At 43.6% G+C, this 25,817-nt stretch overlaps 3 protein-coding genes across 6 annotated transcripts; 2 read left to right on the plus strand and 1 right to left on the minus strand.

Annotated features, from left to right (window-relative positions):
- Positions 1-43: 43 nt before the first annotated feature.
- LOC134186376 (ADP-ribosylation factor GTPase-activating protein 2-like) lies at positions 44-11,162 on the minus strand. 4 transcript variants are annotated; one of them, XM_062654332.1, is made up of 21 exons: positions 11,065-11,162; positions 10,873-10,991; positions 10,728-10,797; positions 10,607-10,665; positions 10,466-10,538; positions 8,353-8,482; positions 8,259-8,284; positions 4,934-4,982; positions 4,818-4,870; positions 4,726-4,758; positions 4,563-4,666; positions 3,305-3,541; positions 1,392-1,436; positions 1,276-1,335; positions 1,147-1,215; positions 827-861; positions 675-760; positions 546-621; positions 420-481; positions 319-357; positions 44-258 (listed from the first exon to the last, which is right to left on the minus strand). In XM_062654332.1, the coding sequence occupies exons 1-21, from the start codon at positions 11,131-11,133 to the stop codon at positions 235-237; spliced, it is 1,518 nt and encodes a 505-aa protein (XP_062510316.1). In that variant the 5' UTR covers positions 11,134-11,162; the 3' UTR covers positions 44-234. The 4 variants fall into 4 exon arrangements, with proteins under 4 accessions (XP_062510316.1, XP_062510315.1, XP_062510314.1 ...); XM_062654331.1 differs by having other exon boundaries at positions 8,347-8,482; XM_062654330.1 differs by having other exon boundaries at positions 4,818-4,982.
- A 337-nt stretch (positions 11,163-11,499) lies between these two features.
- Positions 11,500-19,164, plus strand: LOC134186737 (ciliary microtubule associated protein 1A-like). The gene is made up of 4 exons (XM_062654769.1): positions 11,500-11,840; positions 12,105-12,328; positions 18,632-18,772; positions 18,835-19,164. The coding sequence occupies exons 1-4, from the start codon at positions 11,543-11,545 to the stop codon at positions 18,925-18,927; spliced, it is 756 nt and encodes a 251-aa protein (XP_062510753.1). The 5' UTR covers positions 11,500-11,542; the 3' UTR covers positions 18,928-19,164.
- A 4,268-nt stretch (positions 19,165-23,432) lies between these two features.
- LOC134186744 (uncharacterized) lies at positions 23,433-25,574 on the plus strand. Its single transcript, XM_062654781.1, has 2 exons — positions 23,433-24,875; positions 24,935-25,574. Exons 1-2 carry the CDS (start codon positions 23,486-23,488, stop codon positions 25,312-25,314), a joined length of 1,770 nt encoding a protein of 589 aa, XP_062510765.1. The 5' UTR covers positions 23,433-23,485; the 3' UTR covers positions 25,315-25,574.
- Positions 25,575-25,817: the final 243 nt, after the last annotated feature.

Raw genomic sequence — 25,817 nt, forward strand, 5'->3', positions numbered from 1 at the left:
ACTAATTAGGCCGACATTTATTAGGGCGCATGTGGCTTCCGCACTGTTTGTAGACCACCTTTGTCATTACTGTAATACCCTCGACAACTCTACGCAAAGACTGAAATAATAAAACCAGAAGAGAAGTTAATTTTCCGCACACGTTGTGTGTACTCTTCACAACGGCGTGACTGTACGGTGTGGACAAAATCTCACTAAATAAATATAGTAGCCTCAAGCAAGAGGGAAGTATCATCAGCTGTGACGTCCATATCGCTCCTATAACAATTGCACATCAATTAAGTCAGAGAGATAGCCAATCCACAGAATCCTTCTAACCTGAATTGATCCAATTACTCCACTAGCCATGGAAGATAGCTAAACAGACGCAGGGCATGATAAACAAACAAACTAAAAGCTCCATTGACAATCACTGGCACCTTTCCAGTCACTCGAGACATCTCCTTTCTTAGACTGAAGTCATCAGAGCCACTTCTCAATTCTAAACATTTGCATTCATTCTATCATCACTAAATGACAGCAAAGCACAACACAAGGAGACTCACGTTTTTTCTCTCCAAACAGGTCTGAACTAGAGATGGACTGAGAAGCACCAAATCGATCGAGATTCGTGGACTCAACCTATACACACAACTAGTCATATTGAATACAAAGGGTTACTCAACAACACTGACCTCGTTGTCTGGTTTGTCTCGTCCAAAGTATTGGTCTGATGATATACCCTTGGCAGAAGCAAACCGATCAACAGCTGCAGTACTACCTAAACAACAAAAAGTCATTCGTTTACACACACAATTCTCAAAAAACCCGATGACTACAAACTCACTAGATGAATGCATCGCTTGACGACTTGAGGATGACCTAAGTTCAAGTATAGTTAGAGAAACTGATGTAGTTACTTAGAATAATTGTATTGTTGGATTCAGGGACAATTAGTGGGCAGATACTGTTAGTAACTACATCATAAAAATGTAAATGGCGTACACCCACATATGTTCACATGTACACCTACACCTACCCACACAACCACACACGCACTATCTTCCACCACTAAACTACAAGAGTAGTCAACAATGTCTAACTGCATGTAATGCGAAAAATTCCAGCCACAAACACGTCATAGGGGTTCGACACGTTTGTACATACTTTGTGCCTACACTTGTGCTTCTACTGCTCGAATATGATTTCGAACTTTCTTTACTCCTCGAGTCCAAACTATTACAAAATGAGTAAATACAATGACACGACAGTTTCACGTCACTCACTCGTCGTCACCTTTCAAACTTGGACAGTCCCCAATCTCCGTCTTCTTCCTCTCTGCCGAAACTACGTCCTCTAAGCACGACAGCAACATTAGATTCTCAACACAAGAACAACATGGATAATACAACTTCGATGGCTCATCTAGGTACGTCTTGGAGCTCTCCAATCCATAACTAATACAACAACAGTATTACACAATCACAAAGCACACCAACCAGACTAAGTTAAAAACTGTAATTCCCAGTCAAGGTTTGGATACATGTACAACAAAATGCAAACATGTGCAATTGTGTGTGTATATGCATTGGTTATACACATTAGTTGTAGTAACTCCCCCACTTGCGGTTTCTGTGACTCTCTGTTTACGTAAAAGCTAGCAGCATTGCTCGGCATTTGCCCATCAATTTGCGGACACTATTGGATATCAATTACCTAAAATGACTTGAGTGCTCCTACAACTAAACAAACTACAGATGGTTCAGTGTTATCTAGATCCTACCACACACCGGTATGTTGTGGTCACCAGTTTGATGCCACAGGAGTGCTTGTTTTCTATCTTTTTATGCACGAGCCTATTCTTATTCTTAGTTGTTCTTTATGTCAGATCGAGGTCGAACAGAAGAAGAGTTCTAAATTTTTACTCATGCATCAACCACTGAAACTATCATCGTTAGCTTAACTTACTTTTCATTCAGGAAGCACGTCTGGAGAATTCGATTAACAATAAGCCAACTGAAGGAAGTACCATAGTAGACAAACAATTAAATAAGATCTTGTCTTTGTATATATATCAACAACAGACGTTTATACTAACAACAGCGGTAGTGCTTCTCTATCTGCCTCACTAACACAAAACAGATGGAAATACCTACTTTGGATTTAATAAGTGTCTCCACACAAGCATATCCATTTCAATGTACTAGTACAATAGGGTGTCACTTATCCGAACACCAGTTAAACAAACAAAAGGCATCAGTACCATCGACCTGTGCCTCAGACTCACTCCAGTTTTGCTCACGCTAAAGTACAGTTCGTGCCATAATTATTGACACTCTTCCTGTTGTCATACAGTTTTCCAAGAAATGCATAAATTTAGAATATAGCTACAAACGAATGAACCAAATAGTGAGAAACACATGCAACCCAACACCTATTGCTACAAACAGCGAAACAAAACTAAATGCGTGGAGAGGTGTAACGGTACTCAAGATACTTAGCGAGAGCCTCAACTCAACTCTGTATCAATCCATCCTAGACGATCATGAGTGTTTGTTTGAAACTGCAAATGCTCTCTATTCTGGTGGTTGGAGACTGCAACAGGACAACACACCACCTGACAGATCTAGATCTAGAAGAATGAAAGATCAAGTTTCTTGCCAGCAGAAACGTTCATGCTATTGACTGGCCTGTCAACTCATCAGACCTGATTCCAGTAAAAAATTTATGAATTTGGATGAAACACAAAGTAGAGAAGACAGCGACCAAAGAACAAGACAAAACTGGAAGCCGGAATACTAAATGTGTGGGAGGGTCTTAGGCAATTGATATCCAAGACTATTTTATACATTACGATGTATCGCAAACGTTGGAGGTCGTACTAAATAATGACAATGTAAACTTTCGTCGATGGTCTTACTCTTGCAGTTTTAGATATTGTTCTTGAGTACCAGGGAAATCTTGAATTCAACTATCCTACTCTGAAAGCAAGGTAACGTTTGGTAGCGGCTAAAAAATTGGCACCATGTGTCAATAATTATGGCACGAACTGTGTACATACAGTACAAGAACTGAGCCTTGGAGTCCCAAACCATGTGTGTGTGTGTGTGTGTGTGTGTGTGTGAGTGTGTGTGTGTGTGTGTGTGTGTGTGTGTGTGTGTGTGTGTGTGTGTGTGTGTGTCTCACATAGATGTCAGTTATTCCAACTATTCAGAGTCATGAACAGGTCAGATAATGGACGTGTTCGGATAAGTGACATCCTAATGTACCATATTTACTTCCGCATCAAGAAACGTAACCTTCTAACCTAACACTAAAGCATTACCTGTCGAAAAAACCTGTGGATGATGTCATTCCCAGCCGCTTCGATGCTGTACTCCAACTGTGTGCTTTTGTCGGTGCCACTTGGTCTATAGTATCCATAGCGGCCGACGCAGAATGACTAACCGTTCTCACCCCGCTCGCGCCCATTCCCAGCCGCTCCAATTGTGCTGCTTTGTTCGAATCCATGCTCTTCATTGACCGTTCCTTCTTCTCAGTCTCAGCGGCTATACTCGAAAAGCTACAACAGAAATAGACGGTAACACATACATTAAAAACTTTTGCTGTTGGGTTTGCAGTGTGAGGTTGTTGATGTTTTGTGATATGTCTATTACTGTATGTAGCCTGCACATAATGTGGTGGCTTTCACAACACAAATTGAACGAAAACTGCCACAAAAATTGCAGTCTTGTAAAACTTCCGACAATGTGAGTACATTGACTGACAAGAATGAGGTGAAAGTTTGCCTGAAGGACGTAGTTAGTGATTCGTGATTTTCAAATCTGACTGTTTCCATGTGTCTGTTTCCTATTTCGCTTCTGTCTTCATTCTTACGCCAGTTAAACGGTGTAGTCAATTCAGTAGCTTGTGCAGCAGTATGACTACTGCTTACACTGACCAAACTAGTTGCCAACACTAAATGACTGATCAAGCTTGCAGGTATACCAATACAAATAGCCACTTAACTCGTAGCTCATTGTTAAACGGAGCGGGCAGTATTTCATCAATAATGATAACCACATTCTATCTGTCCGTCCATCCGCCTGTCTGTCTGTCCATCTGTTCGTCTGTCAGTCAGTCTGTCTGTCTGTGTGCCTGTCTGTCTGTGTGCCTGTCAGTCAGTCTATCTGTCAGTCTGTATGTCCGTCTATCAGTCTGTCTGTCTGTCCGTCCATCTGTCTGTCTGTCTGTCGATCTGTCTGTTTGTCTGTCCATCTGTCTGTCACTCTGTCAATACATATATTTTCATACATCAGCACTATTACAGTCTAATTGTCCAAACACCAGTCCAAAAGCCCACAATAGGCCACACACCAAAACCCAACTACTCAGTACTTATAATTAACAAATGCTTCATCAACGTTCAGAGAGTTTCTAAACTGTCCTCTTCCTAATTTTCTACTAATCTGTCTGTCAGTCCAACTGTCTGTCAGTCTGTTTGTCTATCCGTCTGTCTGTACCTCTGTTTGTGTGTTAAATTTCTGCAAACATATGAAAGGACAAAAGCAAACGACAATTTTCATTCCTTATTCACGACTTACTGTCTCTCTTCCTTCTTTCTCTGTTCCTCCAATGCTACTCTCTCCTGCTGCTCCTTCTCGGCTTCCGACGCTTTCATTTGCGACTCTTGAAAATTCTTAGATACCTACAAAGAAAATACATCAAGCAACTTGTACGTGCTATATCACCAAAACATAGACATACCTTCTGAGCACCAAGACCCTTCTTCTGTCCAATCTAAAGTCACACATAAAAATTACCTTAAAATGCATAGCAATAACTGTCCTAGATCTAACTCCTTTCTTCTTGCTAGAAGCCGGTACTCTTCTTCCAATGTTTGTCTTTAGACCTGCATATACACGCACACAACTACAGCTGCATAACTTGCTTACGAAATATAAAATTTTAAGACCGGTCATGTCTGCTCCTGACTGTGACAAGGAAGCACCCTCGGCGGGTACCTACATGAAACAAAAGATGAGCCAATACACCACAACAACCATTCGTAAAATGGAACACTATGTACGCTAGACATCACGAATCGTAAAACAGATGAACAAGCTAGAAATGTTGAATTAGTCTTTGTACAACTCTCGACTGAAATTGAACACGTTTGTTTATAAAGTATGAAAAACAAATTGTTACTACTGTACAGTATGTTTGTATTATAACCAGAGCAGCCTAAACAAATGCATTAAGCCATGAACCACCCCTTGCCTGACAATCACATACTGTAAGTCAATCAATAGATATTGTTACGTCAATGCTACATATTATGATTATGCCCACTATTGCAAGCTCCAACTTTGTCAAAAAATACTGCTAGTGACATACTGTGCCTGCAAAGGACAGAACACACAGTTTGCTATCCAATGCAGCTATCTTCCACATGAATCATGTGAAGCCATAAATTCATGACCACACTGCAGGGTGGGTAGGGCACCACTCTAAGTGTCAGCAGTTATCAAAAACACTCAGGTAGGGCTGATTCCACTAGCGCCTAAGCCGGTTTAACAAATGGCTTAATTAAGCTAAACTGGTTTAAAAATTGACCTTTTTCCACCTACACTAAATCAGTTATAAACTTAAACCACTTTCTTAAACCTACTTCAAAGTAGCTTTAGCAAAGTGGTTTAGGTTTAACTGTCACGTTTAAGTTTAACTGTCCTTGGTCATCATCATGCAAATTCCTACTAGCAGATGCTGAATCAGTGACAACCAACAGTTGCCCTGACTCAGCGACAGAGCAGCCGATACTTCAAAATAAGGCGTTCCTAGACGGTTTGTTTTGCACATCCTGAATGTGCACATACCTAGTGGAAACAGTCGCTTTCTTGAACTGGTTTAGATTTAAATAGTCTCGTCCCCAGACTCACATGAGCCTGGCAGTGTCCAGTTCCCGTATGACAGTGTACCCAGACTCAAGTCACAGTCATACAGGAACCAGACACTGCCAGGCTCACGTGAGTCTGGGACAAGGCTAGCTGATCGGTCATTTGCAAAACTACTGCTAATCAAACAAATACAATACAAGAACCTTCTGGTCTCTTAATTAATTGAACAATCAAAGACTCAAAGAGAATAGGCTGTACATCATTCAGATTAGAAAAAAGTACATAATTCTATAACCATGATGGTATCGTTTGGTTTGACTAGCCTCGTACTCAGACTCATGTGAGCTTGGCAGTGTACAGTTCCCGTATTACTCTCTCAACAACGGAGGTTGAAAGTGTAAAAATGAGTCTGGGGACAATGCTAGGCTTGACAAAGTAGGCCGAAATTCAAACTGCAACACAAAATTTGATTTTTGGCTACCCAAAGATTCATGAAGTGATAGCAATAACAATTATTAGATTGTGTTGCTCTCTTGTCTTGTAATCTCCTTTATATTTTGCCTACGGCGTTTGATTGCTAATTTCTAAATAGAGATCAACAACACAATCAGGGCCCACAATGGCCAGGTATAGGACATTGAATCAGGCCACACGGTGTGTCCAACTAAATAGCAAAATGCTCAAACATAGTGTCCGGGTAAAGGAAACCTGAAGCTTGTTTCAATACCATCATGTTCCCTGTTAGCGAGTCTTGACACTTAATAGAATAATTACTACCAGTGATAACAATGAGCGCATGAGCAATTGCCAGACGTTGGTTGTGCAGTACAATTGGTCGTTGGGTCGTCGATCTACAGTGGTATTACTATAACCCTAGCACATGCACACCTCGGGTTAACAATGGGACACATGGCACTCACAACCTTGTAACTATCAACAGCTTTGTCCAGTAATGTTCAGCAATTTGTCCCTATGGCCTGACACTGTGTCTGGCTATATGTAATTTCCTATCAAAGGGACTCACAACTATGCCACTTTCACACCAAACTTTTCACCCAATTTCAAATCAGCTGATTATGTGACATCGTTTCCTATCTGTCACTTAAAATTTGTGTCATGTCAATCAATTTCAGTTTCAGATTGATAGCCTTCTTGCAACAAGTTCTCAACTGATGCATATCACCTGTTTGCGAGTGTGTCAACATATAGAAATCAAACATTCAACTAAGACACAAGCAACAGAAACAAGAGTGAAGAACTAGTTCATTGTGCAATCTCCTCCATTTGGTTAGCTGAGCACAGTGCCAACCAGCTCCGATTGACTTTCAAACAATTACCCATCTATAGGTCTCTTTAAAGCAAACCAACACGCTTTGATTCCATTCAATGCTGGACGGTATAAACCTAAGCAAATCACTTGAACACTGTTCTGAGTGTCTACCTCTTCTTACAATACTGTCAACAGTTACAACAGTTACACCAATTAGTTCCTTTAATTTTGCATCCGTCAACAAGATCTGTACTAGTAGTTGTTCTTTGAATTACCCTCTTGAATGAAGCAGTACAGAAAACAACATTTGACATTTTTTCACTAGAGACTGGTTTACAGTAACTTCTGCAAGCCAAGCGTCAGCCCAGCGTATAACGTAAACGTAGTCAAACACTGAAACTCATTGATTTACAGTAACATGTCTCAGCGCAACCCAGCAACATCTTACCAGTTGCGAGGTGTCTGGTGTTGAAGGCTGTTCTTAGCGCACGTGAAGTAAGTACATGCTGCTGTTACTGTATGCCTTCTTACCAAGAGTCTTCGTCGTCCATGTTAGACAACTGGATTACTTGAGTGAAAGCGCGACAGCCGATTGATAGTTAGAAACAAGACTATTTCCGGTTTACGTTACACTGACGCTCGAATAGAACTCGGGCCAAGTCCAACGTCTTGACGCTGGTCAGAACGCAGTGTTTCGGCAAAAGGTGTTAACGTGTTACAGGACGCTGACGATACGATGGCGATACGCTGGCCTGACGCTCGGCTTGCATAAGTTACTGTAAACCAGCCTTTAGTCCTAAGATGTAAGAGTTGAGATGTACGGTATCTCTTGAACGACAAAAACCTACAATTCCATAACTACATCACAATCACTACATCGATGACACCCTGGATATTGACAATAGCAATACTGCATTACACCCCACTGGTGCAGCCTTAAACCTTTGTACTTTGGTGCAAGTTTACAGTGATAACGGAGTAGCCAAGTAGTAACCATAAACATGCCACCATTCAGCAGTTGAAAAATGCACATATAACAAATTAATTAAAGTTTAAAACTCTCACAGTAAACTCTAATCAATACGTGATGTCACCAGATATTACAGAGACACATACTTTACTATTTGACTTACCTGTGGTTCTGCAGTGTTGTCGTTTTCTAAGCAACAACAGGAAAGCCCAATTCACATCTACACATACATGCACTACCGAGTTGCTCACCCTTACTGTCATCTCCATCAAGCTGAACTGGAGCCACAACTCCTACTGGAGATTCTGGATCAAACTGATCAAAGAAGTCATCTCCAGACTTCGACAAAGACTCAAGTTCATCGTTATGTACAGAGATCAACAGTTGCTAAAACAGAGTACAATATATTACAAAAGCAATACAGAAACAAGACCATATAATAGATGAAAGATTCTGCCTGCTCACTCTTCAGTACGTGACTTGGTCTTGCTTGTTTTTAATGCAAGGCACCTATACTAGTATAATAACTGTATTATATAATTGTGCTAAACGCCATTTTGTCCCGTCCCGCCTGTATGCGGAAGTTGCATCATGTCTGTAGACAGGAAGTAGAACATCTGTACACATGCAGTGCGGCAGGACGGATCGGCACGCCGATGCCGCCAGACTGGTGCGATTTCAACTGGCTCGCGTGTGTGCTCGCACTTGACTTGCTGGGGACTCGACTCAGGTAGGCTTTGTTCCATCGTGGAAATTACATCATGCTATAGACGAGAAGGTGAGTCGGGGCGGGCGGCTTTGATTTCCACTGCCCACCTTGTGCGCCCAACTCGCCGGGTGTAGGCTAGTCTCATCATAAAGTTTCTAATCAATTGATATCGGTACAACCCACTGGCAGCAGAAATAAGTTGATTGCTCCTGTCATTGAGCTTCTCAAAACAGCAGGCCTCATCCCCGCTGATGTTTACAACAGTGAGGGTATGTACATAGTGCAATCTGTTCTACGTTTTGTTCGCAAAATAATAATTTTCCAACCGCCCAAATGTAATTCAGAGTGGCCTGATCTGGTTATTTTTTAGTTTTCCACCGCTGCAATGTCTTGTCATATCTCTCCATCTTCATTGCAATGTCTTTTCATATCTCAATCTCTCCATCTTCATTGCAATGCACCGAAAACAACTTTGTTGCATGCATGCATGCATCCAAGTCCAGCCGACTCTATACATTTTCTTAGACCAAACAGACACAATAGCTGTTTCTTCGGTGATCCAACCAGACATGATTATGAATCTGCTCCCTAAACTTATACACTAACGCACGTACAGGCCAACACCCTACTCACAATACAGTAGACCTTCGCTTATCCGACCCTCGATTATATCTGACCATGTTTGCAAAGCAGAAATGACGTCACAAGCCTGCTTGCAAGCGCAGTGACGGCAACAAAAGATACGGAGGCTTAGTTTGGTGATTGTAGTTTGCATGGAGTACACGTATTACGTCTTTGTGCAATCATTTCATCACCAGCATATAGTACATGTTTCAGAGTTCAGACTATGTACATACTGGGACTCAAAAAGTGGACTGGAACTCCGAGATACGGTTGAGACTCCGACGCTTCAATTATCCGTTCTTTTCATTGATCCGGGGCCCTAGTTCTCTGTGGATTACTCAAAGGAGGTCGAACAATCAAGGTCTACTAATTAATTAAATACATTAAATCACTGGATTGAAATTACCTCTGGATATGGATAGTGACCGCTTGGGATCGGATCAAGATCGAAGTGGACCAAGTGTAGATGCATTAATTATTAATTGGGATCTCATCCGGATCCAGTGTTGTTGAGCTTCAGTTTTGCTCTTAATTAATTCCTGTCCACACTGACAACTGGATCACGATCCGACCACAATGCTGTCCACACTTGCAACTGGATCGTAACTAAATCCAATCCACATGGGGAGGTGGTTATAATCGCAATCGGTTGAATCCAATTGGAAATAGGTAGGCGTTGCCTTCACGTACCCTACGAGTATCCCTGTTCTCACATCTTCGTTCTTGCTCACCTTGCGTCGCTGTATCAATGCTTTCCACAAGCAAAGAACCCACATGTACACATCGGTCATCAGTTACGTGATACTGAACAAGGCAGAGGTATCGTTTTTAAAGAGCAGGGTGGACGCTCGCTAACCAGATCGGATCGAGATCAGCACAATCGCAATCCATTCTGGTCTAGTGTGGACAGGCCTTTAACTAAATTAATCCTCTATACCATTCGGGTACAGTAACCGTTCAACCGCACGGATTACCCATGAAATAATTAGTTAATACACCCCTGACAACAACAAAAAGAGAAAAGAGAAAAAACTCACATCAATTCCGTACTTCCGGTGAGCTCCTTCTGCAAACTGCGCCACTTTTTCTCGATACAAAGCGGCAGCCCGGCTACAAACGTACAAAACCGACTCGCCACTGCTCGTCACACCCCCCTCCCCCACACTCAGCACGCAAACCTCTGATACTTGGTCGACTGATTGGTGGTAGAACAGCCGTGCTGACGAAAAAATGCAGTCTAATTGACACGACAAAATGAGCGACTCAGCAATTCATGCCATACGAAAGTGTACTACACACAGCTTGCGCATTCCCTCCTACTTGCATCGCTCGTAGTTGCAGCCACGTCCACACATCCAGCTGCGTTGACCTGGACAACAAAGCGAATGCGTCACACGTACACGTCACAGTGAGCATGCATCCTATTCCGGGCCCCAGTCATTACCTAACAAAGGATAAGTGCACTCCCAGAGAGCGGTGGACGCCCGAACACTCCATACAGATGAAGATGCCGTAGGTAACGCTGGCCCACGTGGGACTGCTCGATTGACAATCGAAGCAAGCCTGGCGCGACGGAAAATGACGCAGAATATGTGAGCATGTTTGACGGGCGTTTGGATGATGAAGAGAGTGGTACCTTGTTGGTTGGGATGGAGCGTAAACGTCGGAACACTTCGCCAATCTGTTGCTTTGTTGGTTGAGCCATTTGACCTCACAAGATACCCCTAATCCGGGATACTACTTTAGATGCGCATGCTCAAAATTCTAAGAAAACTCCAGATTGGTGAAATTGTACAGTACATTTAGGGTATTTTTACAATTGAAGCAAATGTGTTTACTGTAATCTATTGTGTAGAAATTAAAAATGACTGTGGCAGTCTTGCTACAAATTAAAATTAGTACAATGTATGGAATCCATCAATCTTAGTATTAAATACTTAACGAGTTGATAAGTTTATTCCTACATATTGCAATTACCAAACTTTAGTAAACAGATATGTCCCGTATAATGTCTATATATAATATTTATCAAACGATATTGGTACATGCGCAGCTTGCCCAGTCTCCCGGATTACCAATATCTTTCTCCCAGTGTGACGTCGTCGCACAAGAGAATGGCGAAAGCAGAGGATGGAGGTCCTGCCATCATGGCTAAACTGAGCGGACCTGGTCCCGCAAAGTACTATCTAAAAGGAACATGCGGCTACATGAACCATGATGCGAGTAAGCCTCGCAGTCCTGCATACAAGCTGAGTGCAAGAGTTTGGCCGAGTCTCGCGAAACAGGATGGGCCAGGACCAGCCGCATATTTTGTGCCTCCGAAAGTCATTCGTATGGGTCGCGATGGATACCCTTCTTATTCTTTGTATGGAAGGCACCAGGAGGTGAAGATCTTTTGTACTCCGGCACCCGGTGAGTTACTAGAACACGCGCCCGCGCTGCAGATGCGATGAAAGCTGTTCGTCTCACGGTATTGTTTGCTATGTATGCGTGAGTAGTTCTTGCCTAGAATTTCGTCTAGAAAGTTGGTAAACAAACCGTTGCTTTGGGGTACGCAAGTCCATCTAGTCACTTACTGCGCATGCGTTGTGGCTTCCAGTACTGAAGCCAAATGAACGATTATTACAATTTTTAGTCTGTGTGGTGCATGATCCATTAACTGTTTTGTTGTACTAGATGCTTATGCTCCTGAGCAGTGTCCTCCGACGACGGTGGCCAAGGCTCCTAGCTATTCGTTTGGAATCCGAACTGCTCTCTTTTCAAAGCACCATACTCCTGCGCCAAACACTTATGGGTTGCCTACTATGATTGGCTTCAAGTCTGTGAACAAGACATCTGTGCCTTCCTACTCTTTGACTGGAAGAAGCAAAATAGGAAGCTTTCACCAGGACACAAAGAAGGTGAGGTTGTTGTTGTTGTGTCGTTGTTGTTGTTGTTGTTGTGTGTGTGTGTGTGAAATGAATGCAAATGTGTGTATTTAATAATAAATTAACTGGAGTATTAGATGTCAATGCAAATGGTGTTGCTAACAATTGATGCAATTCAAGTGGTAACTTGTGTAATACATGTCGCTATGCTCCTCCATAATGGGCAAGTGGGGTCTTTACCCCCATCTGGGCGCCCACCAACCCGGCAGGTGAGCCCAGCGGGGTACATGTTTCCATGAAGTCCATACGGCAATCGATGACTAGCCAATTCGATATAGATTGCAGGCATTACGGTGATCGTGAACTCGTGGACAGCACGTCTAGTGGATATCAACGACCACCAGGAAAGCACTGAACTTCATTGTCAACGGACCATTTGCCAGACCACAGAAACTCCTCAACGACTGAAACGAGTCATAGTCTCATGGATAAAGCTAGAGAAACATGATACCATGTCGTGCTCAACCAGATCAGTCTGGTTTGTAAAGTCTATTACAAGTACCGGAAGCAAACCCTGCTTCAGAAGTACTTAGACCATCACGGCTGTCTAGAAAGAAGACATGACTTTACGAAGGATCCGAGTAGATCCCAGAAGCACTGTTTTCTGTAAGTGCTGCAGGTTGTGATGACCTGGAATAATGTCCAGCCACCGTGCAATACCTGCGTGCACTGTGCCCAAAGCTCCCAAGACCACCGGAACCACCAGTGTTCGACAATGCCACATGCGGCTTATCTCCACTCGCAAGTCGCTGTACTTCACCAACTTCTCAGCATGTTTCTTGCCAATGTTGCCATCAGTAGGACAGCTGATATCAATAAGAAGACAAGTGTTTGTCTTCCTATTTCTGAGACAGATGTCTGGACGATTGGCTTTGATCTTCTTAGCAGTGGGGATGGTGGTATCCCACATCATAGTAATGTCATCCGTCTCCACAAGCCTATCAGGATGATGCCGGTACCATCTGCTCTCCACTGGAACCCCAAAATGGCGACAAACATCCCAGTGAATGATGGAAGCCACCTGATTGTGTCGATCAGTGTAGTCCATTGGTGCCAAAGCACTACAGCCTGCCACAATGTGGTCGACTGTTTCCAGGCCTACACTGCACATGCGGCAATTAGGACTGACATCACGATGTAGAATCTTGCGCTCATAGTACCGAGTCCGAAGAGCTTGGTCTTGAGCAGCAACAACCAGTCCCTCAGTTGCAGCAGGAAGCTTCGCTGCCTTTAGCCATCCGTAGGTCTCTTTCATGTCCACAGGCGGTTGCTCAGTGAGATGACGATACTGCCCGTGCATAGGCTTCCCGCTCCAGGACCGCACACGAAGAGAACTGCAACACGTACGGTAATGTCTCGCATCTGTTTCAGGCTCTTGCTCAAAGCCACCTTCAACCCAGATGAATGCATTCCTGTGTAAGTTCTGCGACTTGTCGTCCGAAGCAAGACTCCTCCGCAGCTGTGCAGTAAACCGACAAGCCATGCGCTTGATCGAGTGTGAAGATTTTCCAGAGTCACACTCCCGTATCATCTGCATGAAAGGATCAGAACTGTCAGCAAGGTAACAGTTCAGCCTCACAATACAAGATTGATATGTCGACTCAATCTGTTGTAACCCCCTACCCCCGTCACTGCAAGGAGCGTACAGTCGGTCAATGTCTGCAGCAGGATGGTGGACACCGTGCATAGAGAGGAGCTTTCTGGTCCGTCGATCAAGTTGCTGCAGGTTCGTGCACCCCCAATGAATGACGCCAAAACAGTAAGTGAGAATTGGTAGTGCAAACCCATTGATGGCTAGAATCTAGTTCCGACCATACAACTCAGTCCGGAGAACCACCTTCACTCTGCGCAAGTACTCGTGACGGAGTCTCTCTCGCATCATGCTGTGCTGAGTACCGTTACTCTCATCTACACCCACGTACTTGTAGACTTGACCCGGTTCCAGACAGTTGATGGTGTTTGTTTGTTCTACCGTCACTCCAGAGTTGTGTCCAGATAGCCTGCCGTTGACAAAGTGTGCAACAGCACATTTGTCCAGACCAAACTTCATCTGGATGTCATCAGAGAAGGCACGAACCGTGTGCAACAACCCGTCCAACTGATCAGAGTTTCTGCCATACAGCTTCAGATCATCCATGTAAAGTAGATGACTAATAAACTGACGTTTGGCAGTCTCACCATGCCCAGTGGTCATCCGGTAGCCGTAACTGGTTCTGTTCAGCTCCTTGCTTAGAGGATTGAGAGTCATACAGAAGAGAAGTGGAGAAAGTGAGTCACCTTGGAAAGTACCCCTCCTGATCTGCATAAGCCTTGTCTTGATCGTACTATTCCTGCAAGAAAGCACCATCGATGTCCTCCAACTCTTCATCACACGTGACAAGAACCCGCACAAGACTGGACTGATCTTATGCAGCTGAAGGCATTGGAGCAACCAACTGTGTGGCACGCTGTCATAGGCTTCCTGGTAGTCCACCCAAGCCATGCTCAAGCTCTTGTGCCTGGTCCTACAGTCTTCGGTAAGCAGCTTGTTGATCAACAGCTGATCCTTTGCACCAAAAGATCCCTGTCGACAACCCTTCTGCTCCGGAGCCATGAGGTTTCTCTGATCCAAATGCCCTGTAATCCTCTGCCTGATGACTGAGGTGAGGGTCTTATAGAAGACAGACAGACACGTTATAGGCTGGTAATTTTTGGCCTGGTCAGTCTTGTGATTCTTAGGAATCAGAGTAGTTATTCCTTGAGACAACCAGTCGGGTACAGAGTCTGGATTCTGAACCAGCAGGTTGTAGTTACGAGTCAGATCAGTGTGAAGACACGTGATACGCTTGACCCAGAAACCATAAACCTTGTCTGGACCAGGAGACTTCCAGTTCCCCATCCTTTTGAGACATGATGTGACCTCATTGTCTGAGATAGGTAACCACTGCTGCTCATCTTTCCGGTGCGTCTCGCCATCGGTTTGACGTCTCAGCCAGAAGGCAGACTCATTGTGATGTACCTCAGTTTCTAGGATACCACCCCAATACTGTTCGATCTCAGACTCGGATGGCGGGGAAGTGACCTGGATAGTCTGCTTATCCAGCTCTCTGTAAAACCGTCCAGCATCTCGTTGAAACAAACCATTCTGGCGAAGTCTCTTACGATTCTTCTCCAGCCTCCTGGTCCGCTCGACCTTGGACTTAAGTTCCATTTTCAATCGATTGATGGAGACCTCACAACTCTCCGAACAGGAAATGCCCAACCGATGCCGAAGACGTCGGAGTTCATGTAACATACGAATGCCCGATGAACCCTTTCTAACCTTCAGCAACAGTGAGATTGCACGTCGAAGTGTGAGAATCTCCATATCCAGCTTCGTCTCCATGTCGGTGTTTGAGAATTGGTTGACTTCGTCGTCTTTAAGCCCCGCCTTTTGGACACTAGTGAAGCAGCAGAGTATACCAGGTAACTGATTTCACTCATATCTGGTTCATCCTTCAACGAACTGATGATCGTGTTAAGATCACCAATAAGCTTCAGGGTTCCACTGTTTACAAAGATCCTTGGAAGGCGTTGTCTCTCACAGATAGGAATTTGCCTGACTTTCTGCAACTCAAGAAACTCTCGATGAAGTACAGGGTCCACAGCAGCATCACAATCAAGCAAAAGACCATCCTCCGTTTGGCAGCAGTCTGGACTGAATTGAGATGTAGGAGTTTCCACTGAATTGAGATGTAGGAGTTTCCATCCTTTCTAGCCGAGAAGCTATACTAGGATGTGTAGTCATCAGATCAGAGCTCACAGAGTCACAAGGGGATGGTGATTCCCTGACAGCACTGCACTGAACTGAATCCAAAGTGTCATCTACGGATAGGATATCACCACTATCTCTTGCAGATGAGCAGTCCTTAGAGAGAACAGTGACTGACTGAACAAGGGAGCCATCTTCCAAGTGATTAGCAAACTCATGATCCTCTTGCATCATTGACACGACAGCTTTCCCACCACATGCAGCAGGCGCCATCCTGACTGAAGCCATGCAAGGTGACACATTGTCAAGCAAAGGCGTGACAACTGAGCTATCAGCTGATAGAGCAGAAACCACATCCACGCCGACATCTGCACACCAGGACAAACATCAGTCGTAACAGATAACAAACCTGAAACGGGCTTTCCATCCTGTGCGGTCTTGCGTTTAATCTCCTCCAACTCTGATTCAGTCAGACTTCCAGAAGTTAGGAGATATCGCTTCTGGTCTGCCAAACGCTGCTCCAGCACGTGGTAATAACAAAACATCACTTCTCTATTCATTTGTCGCGTCCATTTCCGTCGTCTTGTTGCATTGCCGTTCCTGTTAGCCGAAACACAAGATTTGCTAGGAACGGTGGGCATCACAGTAGTCTCGTCAGTGGGATTTGAAGCCAAATTCAAATCAGACGCCGCACGACAGATGGTTCGACCAGTTGCCCTACACCCAGAACTATTCCTGGTCTTCTGAACAGCTCCAGTGATTCCAGATGCCGACTTTTTGAGCCCTGTCCTGGATTCCCGACAAGGAACGCGCTCCTCAGCTAGCTCTGAGACGAGCGATACAGCTAGACGTTCATCTTCCATCAATATCTATTATTATTATTATTATTATTATTATTATTATTACTACTGTTTACTGCAAATATTTTAGCAACAAGGGGTATTTAAACTGCACAAGGCTGCACTACAAATGGTTTCGATTTATGTTTTTAATTGCAAGAGTTATTGTTGTCTAGCTAGGAATCTGTTTGATAATGGAGATGGCAGGTGATGTTAAGCATGTCCTAAGAGAAATGTGCACTGATCTTTAGGTCTAGGTAGAATTTGACTGTTTATTAGCCCGATGCATGCATGCATGCGCTAGGCTTATGGTAATGCCTCTGTAAACCTAGGAACGACTGGACAATTGGAATGCAGGGCATACATGCACTAGGGTTACAGTAATATAATAATAATATACTTCTTTCACACCAGATTCTGGTGCAGTTCTGTAGTACCTCGATCTGTAATGCCTCGATCTGTAGGCCGTTTCTTTTGAGTGGGTGTAATTCATGATCTCAGCCTTGACAGACACGGAAGTCAGTTAGTGCCAGTGGTATATCAAGGGTTATTCTAGGTTTTGTGATGTATTGAAAGTCATTTACTAAATTGTGATATCTTGATGTCTCATACTGTTCTTATCAATGGCTTTGGGAAGGGTATTGCTAACAGATGGCCTTAAAGAATTTGTACCTGTGCTGGAACAGGAATTGGCTGGATTTGGTTTGTTTCTGGTGTGCTGGTGTGCTTACAGGTGGTGATACGAGTTTGAAACTGCAATTGTGAGTCAGAGATATGAGGGGAAATCAATGTGTGTGACTTGTTTACTACTGTGAGGGATCAAGGAAGTGCTAAGAAATTTAGACAAGAGCAATAGACTAAAACTAATTTGTTTATGGGAATCTGTTTCTACAGAAGTGGTAGCGATAACCCTAGAGTCACATTCTTATACTTACTTTGCCACTACTGTTTACATTAATGGTACCATAGTGATGCAAAGGACCATAGCATGTACAGTTGATAGTTGTGTCTGCTTTCTGCTTTGTGGTTGGGGTGATGATATCTCAATATGCTTCAAGGTAGCATTGAAGTTACAATTCTTGCTGTATCAGCTAGAGAGCTAAGTAGATTTGGCAAAGCAAGATGTGTTGGGAATATGTTGTTTTGCCTACTTCTGCATCTGTTGTCGTTTTCCTTCATCCTATCTTGTTGATCACTGGTGTCATTAGGCTTGATATCAGTGTGTGAGATTAGGTTATCTTATTGTCTGATGAAATGAAAGCATTAGGGTAGTGGTTTTACTTCAACATGCGCTGCTTTTCTTTTATCTTTTGTTGAAGTCCCAGCAACAAAATATGATGATAAATCAAATTAGGAAAGCTTTGAGTGAAAGACAATGAGTGAGACTACTCTTTCTAGTCTGCTAGATTGGATGGTAGTATGGTCTGCATGTATAAGAATGTCATGCACGTAGACAATGAGAGTTGACTCTAGCCTACAATGACATTGCTGTTTACATTTACTGTGATGCATTTAGATCTGGTGTGACCAACAGTATGGAAGTGGATTAGGGTACTCTAAGACTTTCTCTTGATAAGCTCTGTTCTTCTGGGGAACACAATTTCAATATTGAGTTAGTGATAGGCAGTCAGTCTAGTGTCTCACCACCATGTATCTAGCAATCATGACAACCTGCTAAGATAAACTCGTGGTTTGCATTATGTGTAGACTCCAGGACCTGGCACATACAATGCAGCAAATCCCAACGTGTACAAGTTTCGGAATCCTCTATACTCTATCTCTGCCAGGAATGCCTTACCTTCTGACTCTACAAGGAAACCTGGTCCTGGAGCTCATTATCCCGAGAAGGTGAGGAATGGCAATCAACAATCAAGGTTCTGTTTGAGATTCCTATTATATGTTCATATTAGGTGTTTATCACCAGACGTCTTGCCCCACAATTTTCTTTTGGAATCCGCCACTCTGACTACAAAGCTCCTATATTGGATGTTGCTGATGTCTGATGTTCTACAGTTTTTGTGACAGGTTTTATTCCTAATGTATGTAAGACTTATAGGAAGCTAGAATATCTGATCTTTATTCGTTTATAGTACAGCAATAGGGTTTTTGTATGAGAAACATTGCTGCTGCTGCTACTACTTTTCTCCTTATTTACTGTTGTGGAAAAAGAGTGCTGAGATGATATGTACTACCGATGTTGATAGATATTTAATTAAATAACACGATCTATGCTATATGTGCTTGCACTTGCTTTGTACACAGAGAGATCATATTGTGGCAGTCAACTGATTTTTAATCTAATTAAATGAGTAGGGCTGTTGTAAGGTCTATAGAAGATGTGTTAAACACTTATTCTGAATAACGTCATTTTTTTGTGCAATGGGGCTTTAGTTTTTAGATACCAATTACTTATTTGAATTATTTCAATGTCCAGCTGCTAGAGCTGACTGATCCTATAGAGTTTTAGTGTACTTTAGTATTGGTTGATTGTATAAGTGTACGACGTTTTTCTTAGTTATAATGATTTCCTACTAACAAGTTGTCTTTATATCTTATCATCTTTTTATAACACCTACACCTAGTTAAGATTCTTAGCTTACACTTTAATTAAATAATTATTTTAGTAATTAATTGCATTCCATGTTTAGCATAACACAGAGTGGGCATCTTGTAGAGATTGCCCCGTGAATTTGTGGTTATATGTTGGGAGTGCGCACAACGTGTGTCAATTAGGTATCCCAGTAGTTGCCAAACCGGAAATCCGAGACTAAAACGTTCTTGATTTTGTTATGACGTCCGCGCTTTGGTTACGTGTTTGTCAATGGTGAAAGAAAAAAGATGAACGTTGGTTACAAGGTCACGTGCGGTGGTGTTGATAATAGCTCATGTTTACTACAATTAATTGTACTATCGCACTTGGAGTCGGCAAACAGCCGCGTGTAAATCATTTATAATGAAGCAATCTCGACGTCAAGTTGTCAAGTTGACCTCGCTCGTTACAATGCAGCTGCAGCTTCTTTTCCTGCTAGTGACAGGTAATAATGGAGATCCACGCTGTACGAAATAGTTGACGTAGAGTGTGCAAGTTTCAGTGTGTCTGGCAACCACCCGGGCGAGCTTGTCTATATGGCCACGAGGCTGGTATGTCCAGACTGCGAACAAAGATCGGGAAATCCGCTTTCAATGTTTGGGAGGGGGTTCTGGAGTAATATGGTCGTTCAAAGGCGGTAGTCTCACGACTAGCAGTTCTTGCAATGAGCGAAGTGCCAGGACGGTGTGCGGCCCTTTACTACGGATACGAAGATTTCAACTCTCGTATGCTGGAATGTACACTTGCAAAGACCCAGCAACAAATAGTGAAGTTCACGTGCACTTAGGAGGTAACCACAGACAGCAATTTTTAAATATCTCGTTAGCTAATTGATGTGTGTATGTGTGTGTATTAGCTCAGCCCGAGTTTGTTAGTCCCCAGTTGAGCATTGTTACTGTTGAAGTCGGTCATACTGCACGTTTGGAGTGCTTGCTAGCGCCTGACGTTTATCCTCGTGCGTCAGTGGTGTGGCAGAGACGAGTGAATGGGGTTAGACGCAGCGTGTTTACTGGGGAATGGTACAGTGTGGGTGCGGCTAGATTGGAGGACGCTGGGGAGTATGTTTGTACTGCTAGGAACAGCCCACACCATCACCGGAGGGCTGCTGAGAAAATGGTCGTTTTGAAAGTGTATGGTGAGAAGGTTTAGTAGGAAATCACACACACACACACACACACACACACACACACACACACACACACACACACACACACACACACACACACACACACACACACACACACACACACACACACCACACACACACCACACACACACACACACACACACACACACACACACACACACACACACACACACACACACACACACACACAGAGACACAGACACACACACACACAGACACACACACACACACACACACACACACACACACACACACACAGACACACACACACACACACACACACACACACACACACACACACACACACACACACACACACCACCACCACCAACACACACACACACACACACACACACACACACACACACACACACCACCACCACCACCAACACACACACACACACACACACACACACACACACACACACACAAACACACACACACACACACACACACAAACACACACACACACACACACACACACACACACACACACACACACACACACACCACCACCAACACACACACACACACACACACACACACACACACACACACACACACACACACACACCACCACCACCACCACCACCACCACCACCACCACCTTACAGGTGGTCTGTTTTGCAGTTCCCAGTTCGTGCAGTTTTGTAAGATCTTTCATTGGGAAGAGCAATCTCACTGTGACTCTAAGACTATCTGGCACATTGGATGTTGGCTTTACTACAGCTTCTCCTTGGTATAAGCTGCCCGATCATGCTACAGGACTTGTGGCAGTGACAGGACCTCTTGATGGCATCAGTGGAGCAACCAAACAAGCCATTGGTCTTCTAACACAAGTTCTCACACAGACAAAGTACTCACCACCTGCACGAACTTGCATCATAGACATTGGTAGGAACTATAATATTACAGTTACTACCAGCGTCATGCACTAAAAGTCAATACAAAGTTTGTGTTGGTCTTTCTTTTAGAGCTACCAGACAAAAGGCTAAAAACTTGTCTTCTCCTTTGGTTTGCTCCAAACGTCTCCTTCTGTAGATTGAAGCCATCATTTAATGTTCAAGTGTGCATGTCATAAACCTATTTTGTCTAATTAAGTTGAAAAATAGAGTGTACAATGTGATTAGGCGGAAGCGGTTATACAGCAGCTTGTTGCGGACATGCACAATCAGTCGAAATGCCACTACACTGGAGATCTTCACGCAGTCTTTGTAGAAACGGATGGGCCATGCTCACCCTTGAAGATGGGCGTTACCATAAAAAGTGACCGTCTAACTCTGTCGTGCCAGAGTTCTGCCAGAGTCGACGCAATGTTACTTAGCTGGACTTCCACGTACGGAAAGGTTCGCATGCTGAGTGTTGACACTACTCGGAGTTCGAATGGAACTAGGACGTATTGCATGATAGACAATGAGGTATCGGACAGAGACAATGCTCTATGCCACGATGTGGTCTACTGCTACGTCAACTCTGGAAGAAGAAATCGAGTTGTCTGTCGATCTCCGAAAGGTTTTTATCGGAGAAACAAGCAATTGCAGCAAGTTGGCACCAGATCTCTTGATCATCATTTGTCTTCAAAGAGCTTACAATCATTCTGCAGTTTTTCTGTGGGTCATTGAATAAATATCTGATATCTACTTGCCATATACACAGTACATATTATGTGGTCAGTGGAAAGTGTCCGGGGTCTAATAGATGCTTAGCCAGTGGATGGTAAATTAATTAAAATTTTAACTTACAGACTCGGTTTCCTAATTGATCAAATACAGAGTTTTTGAACATTTAGCAATCTGTATAATAGCTTCAGGGCGTATAATTAAACATTACGTATGCTAAACAACTGTGTAGGCGGATTTCCTTCGTGGCTCGACTTCCCAGACCCATGTAGCGCCAATTGAAATCGGCCTCCACGCTACGCACACCCTGAGATGGAGCGCCAAAGCACTTCTGATAAGAACACAAGCACTAACTTGTAAACTTGCAAGAAATTTGATTCTAGTACGCTGTAAGTAAGCTAACCATCTCGCTCCTACGCACACAGCACGTGCTCGAGTCTCTAGCTACAGTACAGTCTAGACCCCACTTCCTCGGTCATCTGTAGCATTCTAGTAGGAATGAGCCCATCTGTATCTAGACGATTGTAAATCGTTCAAGAGATGGACGGGCGACTAGACGGTAAACTGCTGGATGCGGCAGCCGTAGTAAAAACCGACGTTCCGCCTCTGGAGACCGCCTACGCGTTGTGTGTACGGTAAGTAAACACGGGCAAGACTCGGAAGGTCGGTCACCGCCCGCTAATGCGTAGAATCGGTGAAACACGACATTTAGCTACAGTGTTGTGAGTGGAGAGGAGCGTGTGCAACGGTTGACATGACGCTAGCGCTGCACGCCAGAATGCGGTGTCAGCATGGTCTCCTTGTGTTGCTGTGTGTTTGTGTGGCAGCGCGTAGTCTCGAATACAACTTGCCAGAGCGGCCGCTCATCAGTCAAAGACCATCGGTGCCGAGACGCCAACTCCTGCGTAAGTTGAATGGTGCAAAGCGCATGCTTAGTGTACTTTTAGACAGTTTTTGGAGATATGCACGCGAGTGGACGATACCAGCGCAGACTGTCTCGTCTAGCATTTGCGCGGTTGGCTATCATGCAAATCCCAGTTGTTCATGAATTGATTTAGCGCCTAGAGCTTCCTGTAGATCCAAACTCAGGTCCACAGCTCTGCTAGTTGGTGCTGCGCATGCGTCTTTTTTTACTTGTTTTGTCGTCAGGTACGTGCGGTCTCTCCGGTTCGCTTCATCGTCGTCGAGGCTCCGATGGATTGCCCATGTCGTATGTCAGTCCTGGACAAAGCTTGCGTTTGAAATGTCGGTGTCCAGAGGCTCTAGGGGACGAGAACGTTTGGTGGAGCATCAAGAGACCAACAGGCGAAGTTGTTACGTTACCCGAGATAAGCACTCATGCCAGAGTAGAAGTCGACAATGTATGGCAATCGACATCAAGTATCAACCTTACCGTGTTATCTGAAAATGAGCAAGGGACGTTGTGTTGTCATAAGAGATGGGCGTGGCCTGGGTGTGTTGTTCTCACACCGGATGGCGGATGGAACACGGTGCAAGTAGTAATGAGAGCTCAACAGGATGAGATTGGTTTGAGTAACAGGCAGGAACAGATTTACGATGTTTACTGCACTTTGATAACATTGACAAACAAGATGTTGTATGGTTCGATGAGGCTGCTGGTGGATGGCGAGGAGAGAGAGTTGCAGTCTGTTCAGATTGTGAAGAGCGACGATTACTATCGTGCCACGAGGTTTGAGAAAAGATATTGGTCGGAGGAGCTTATTTACGATGGAAATCGACTGAAATGTCGTTGGATTAGTGCTAGAGGCACTACAATCTTCTCGACTGAAATTACTGTGCAGATCCCTGTTGACAGTGAAGGTCCTCCTTCCCACGTGAGCCAAATTATTTCATCTACTCCTTTTTCACATGTTTTGACCAAGGCATACGAGTCGGATGATGAAGATATTGGATACAGCAGCAGTGGAGAAAAGAAATACAGTGGCAACGGTGTAGAGAAAGACAGTGGTAGTGGAGAAGAGACAGACAGTAGCAGTGGAGAAGACACAGACAGCGGCAGCGGAGAAGAGACAGAGAGTGGTAGTGGAGAGGAGACAGAGAGTGGCAGTGGAGAGGAGACAGAGAGGGGCAGTGGAGACGAGACAGAGAGTGGCAGTGGAGACGAGACAGAGAGTGGCAGTGGAGAGGAGACAGAGAGTAGCAGTGGAGAAGCAAATCAAGGTGGGTTTGTGGAGGACTCCGAATCTCCTTCTTCGTATGTGAGCGAACTTACACCATCTGCTAGTACTCTACTTGTACCAACCAAGGCATACAATGAGGGTATTGAAGAAGTAAATGACAAAGGAGATGGAGAAGTCTTAAAGGACAATCACCAATCGTCATTGTTGGTATCATCTACTCTTGCCATACAAACAACATCAATAGTAACTATTCAGTCTTCTGACAGAACTTTAGTATCTCTGTCCTCTAGCGCAGCTGCTTTTACGTATTCTTCAAATGGCTTGACTTCAAGTTTTACTGTTGAAGCAACACCAACACCAATCTACTCTACTGCTATTGCAGTACACGAAGTGAAGGTTCCTGGAAACGAAAGTCAAACCGGGCTAAGTGTTTCAGAAGAAGGGAACACACATGGTAATTAATTTAATGTTATTGCTTAGCAATGGAAGATGTATATCTGGTTGTTCTTCTAGATTCTACACGACAACTGATTGTTATTGGGTCTGTGCTAGGAACTGTTGCCATTGTGTGCAGCATCATTGTGTTAGTTGTCGTTATTCAACGAGTCTCGTCTAGGCGGCAGAAGAAAGATTCTATTCTAGTAAAGGACAAACAAGTATGTGTACAACGGGAAGTAAAGGAAGAGGTGCAAGTGATGGAAGTAGAAGCTGTTGATAAGAACAAAGACTCTTCTCTTCTCGTCGAAATGAGAACACTTGGAGACGCTCTGCAAGCTGTTGAAGTCAACATTCAGGCATTCGCCTACTCTCCAGACATGAGAGCTCATGGAGTTTTGTTCAACTGGGAAACACCAGCAGAAGAAATGCCACAAGAAGACGAGAACAGTAATTGACAGCGCATTTCAGGTTTTGTGCATACAGACTATTTTGTATACAGTATAGTTAGTAGTTGCAACAAACTGCTTATTATAGTGGATTGTTGAAGTTAGCAAGATTAGGCATTAGCTCAGTGATTGCATTGATTGTATCAGATAGTAGGCACACAACTTCTTACCATCTTTTTGTGTTTGGAGGATTCGAGTATAGCAGCTACATTGAGCACATGTCTTGATTTAGTGTATCCAGTCACCTCAAAATAGACTGCAATTGTAACCTTGTGACTGTATGTATGTTGAGATTCATTGTGATTTAGTCGATCACTCTTGTTGTGTTAATTACCATGAATGTTGTTTGTTCTCAGTAAAGTTAAAGAGAATTAAAGTTATGATAAAATAACGGTAATTTTACTTCATGACTTGCATGACTTGCATTTCATTAGTAACACTAATAGTTCCTTTTACAAATTCGACAGATGACTGATGACGATAGAGAAAATGCGCAGACATGCAGATGTTTC

The sequence above is a fragment of the Corticium candelabrum genome, chromosome 11 (genome assembly GCF_963422355.1).
Source record: "Corticium candelabrum chromosome 11, ooCorCand1.1, whole genome shotgun sequence".
Lineage (NCBI taxonomy): Eukaryota > Metazoa > Porifera > Homoscleromorpha > Homosclerophorida > Plakinidae > Corticium > Corticium candelabrum.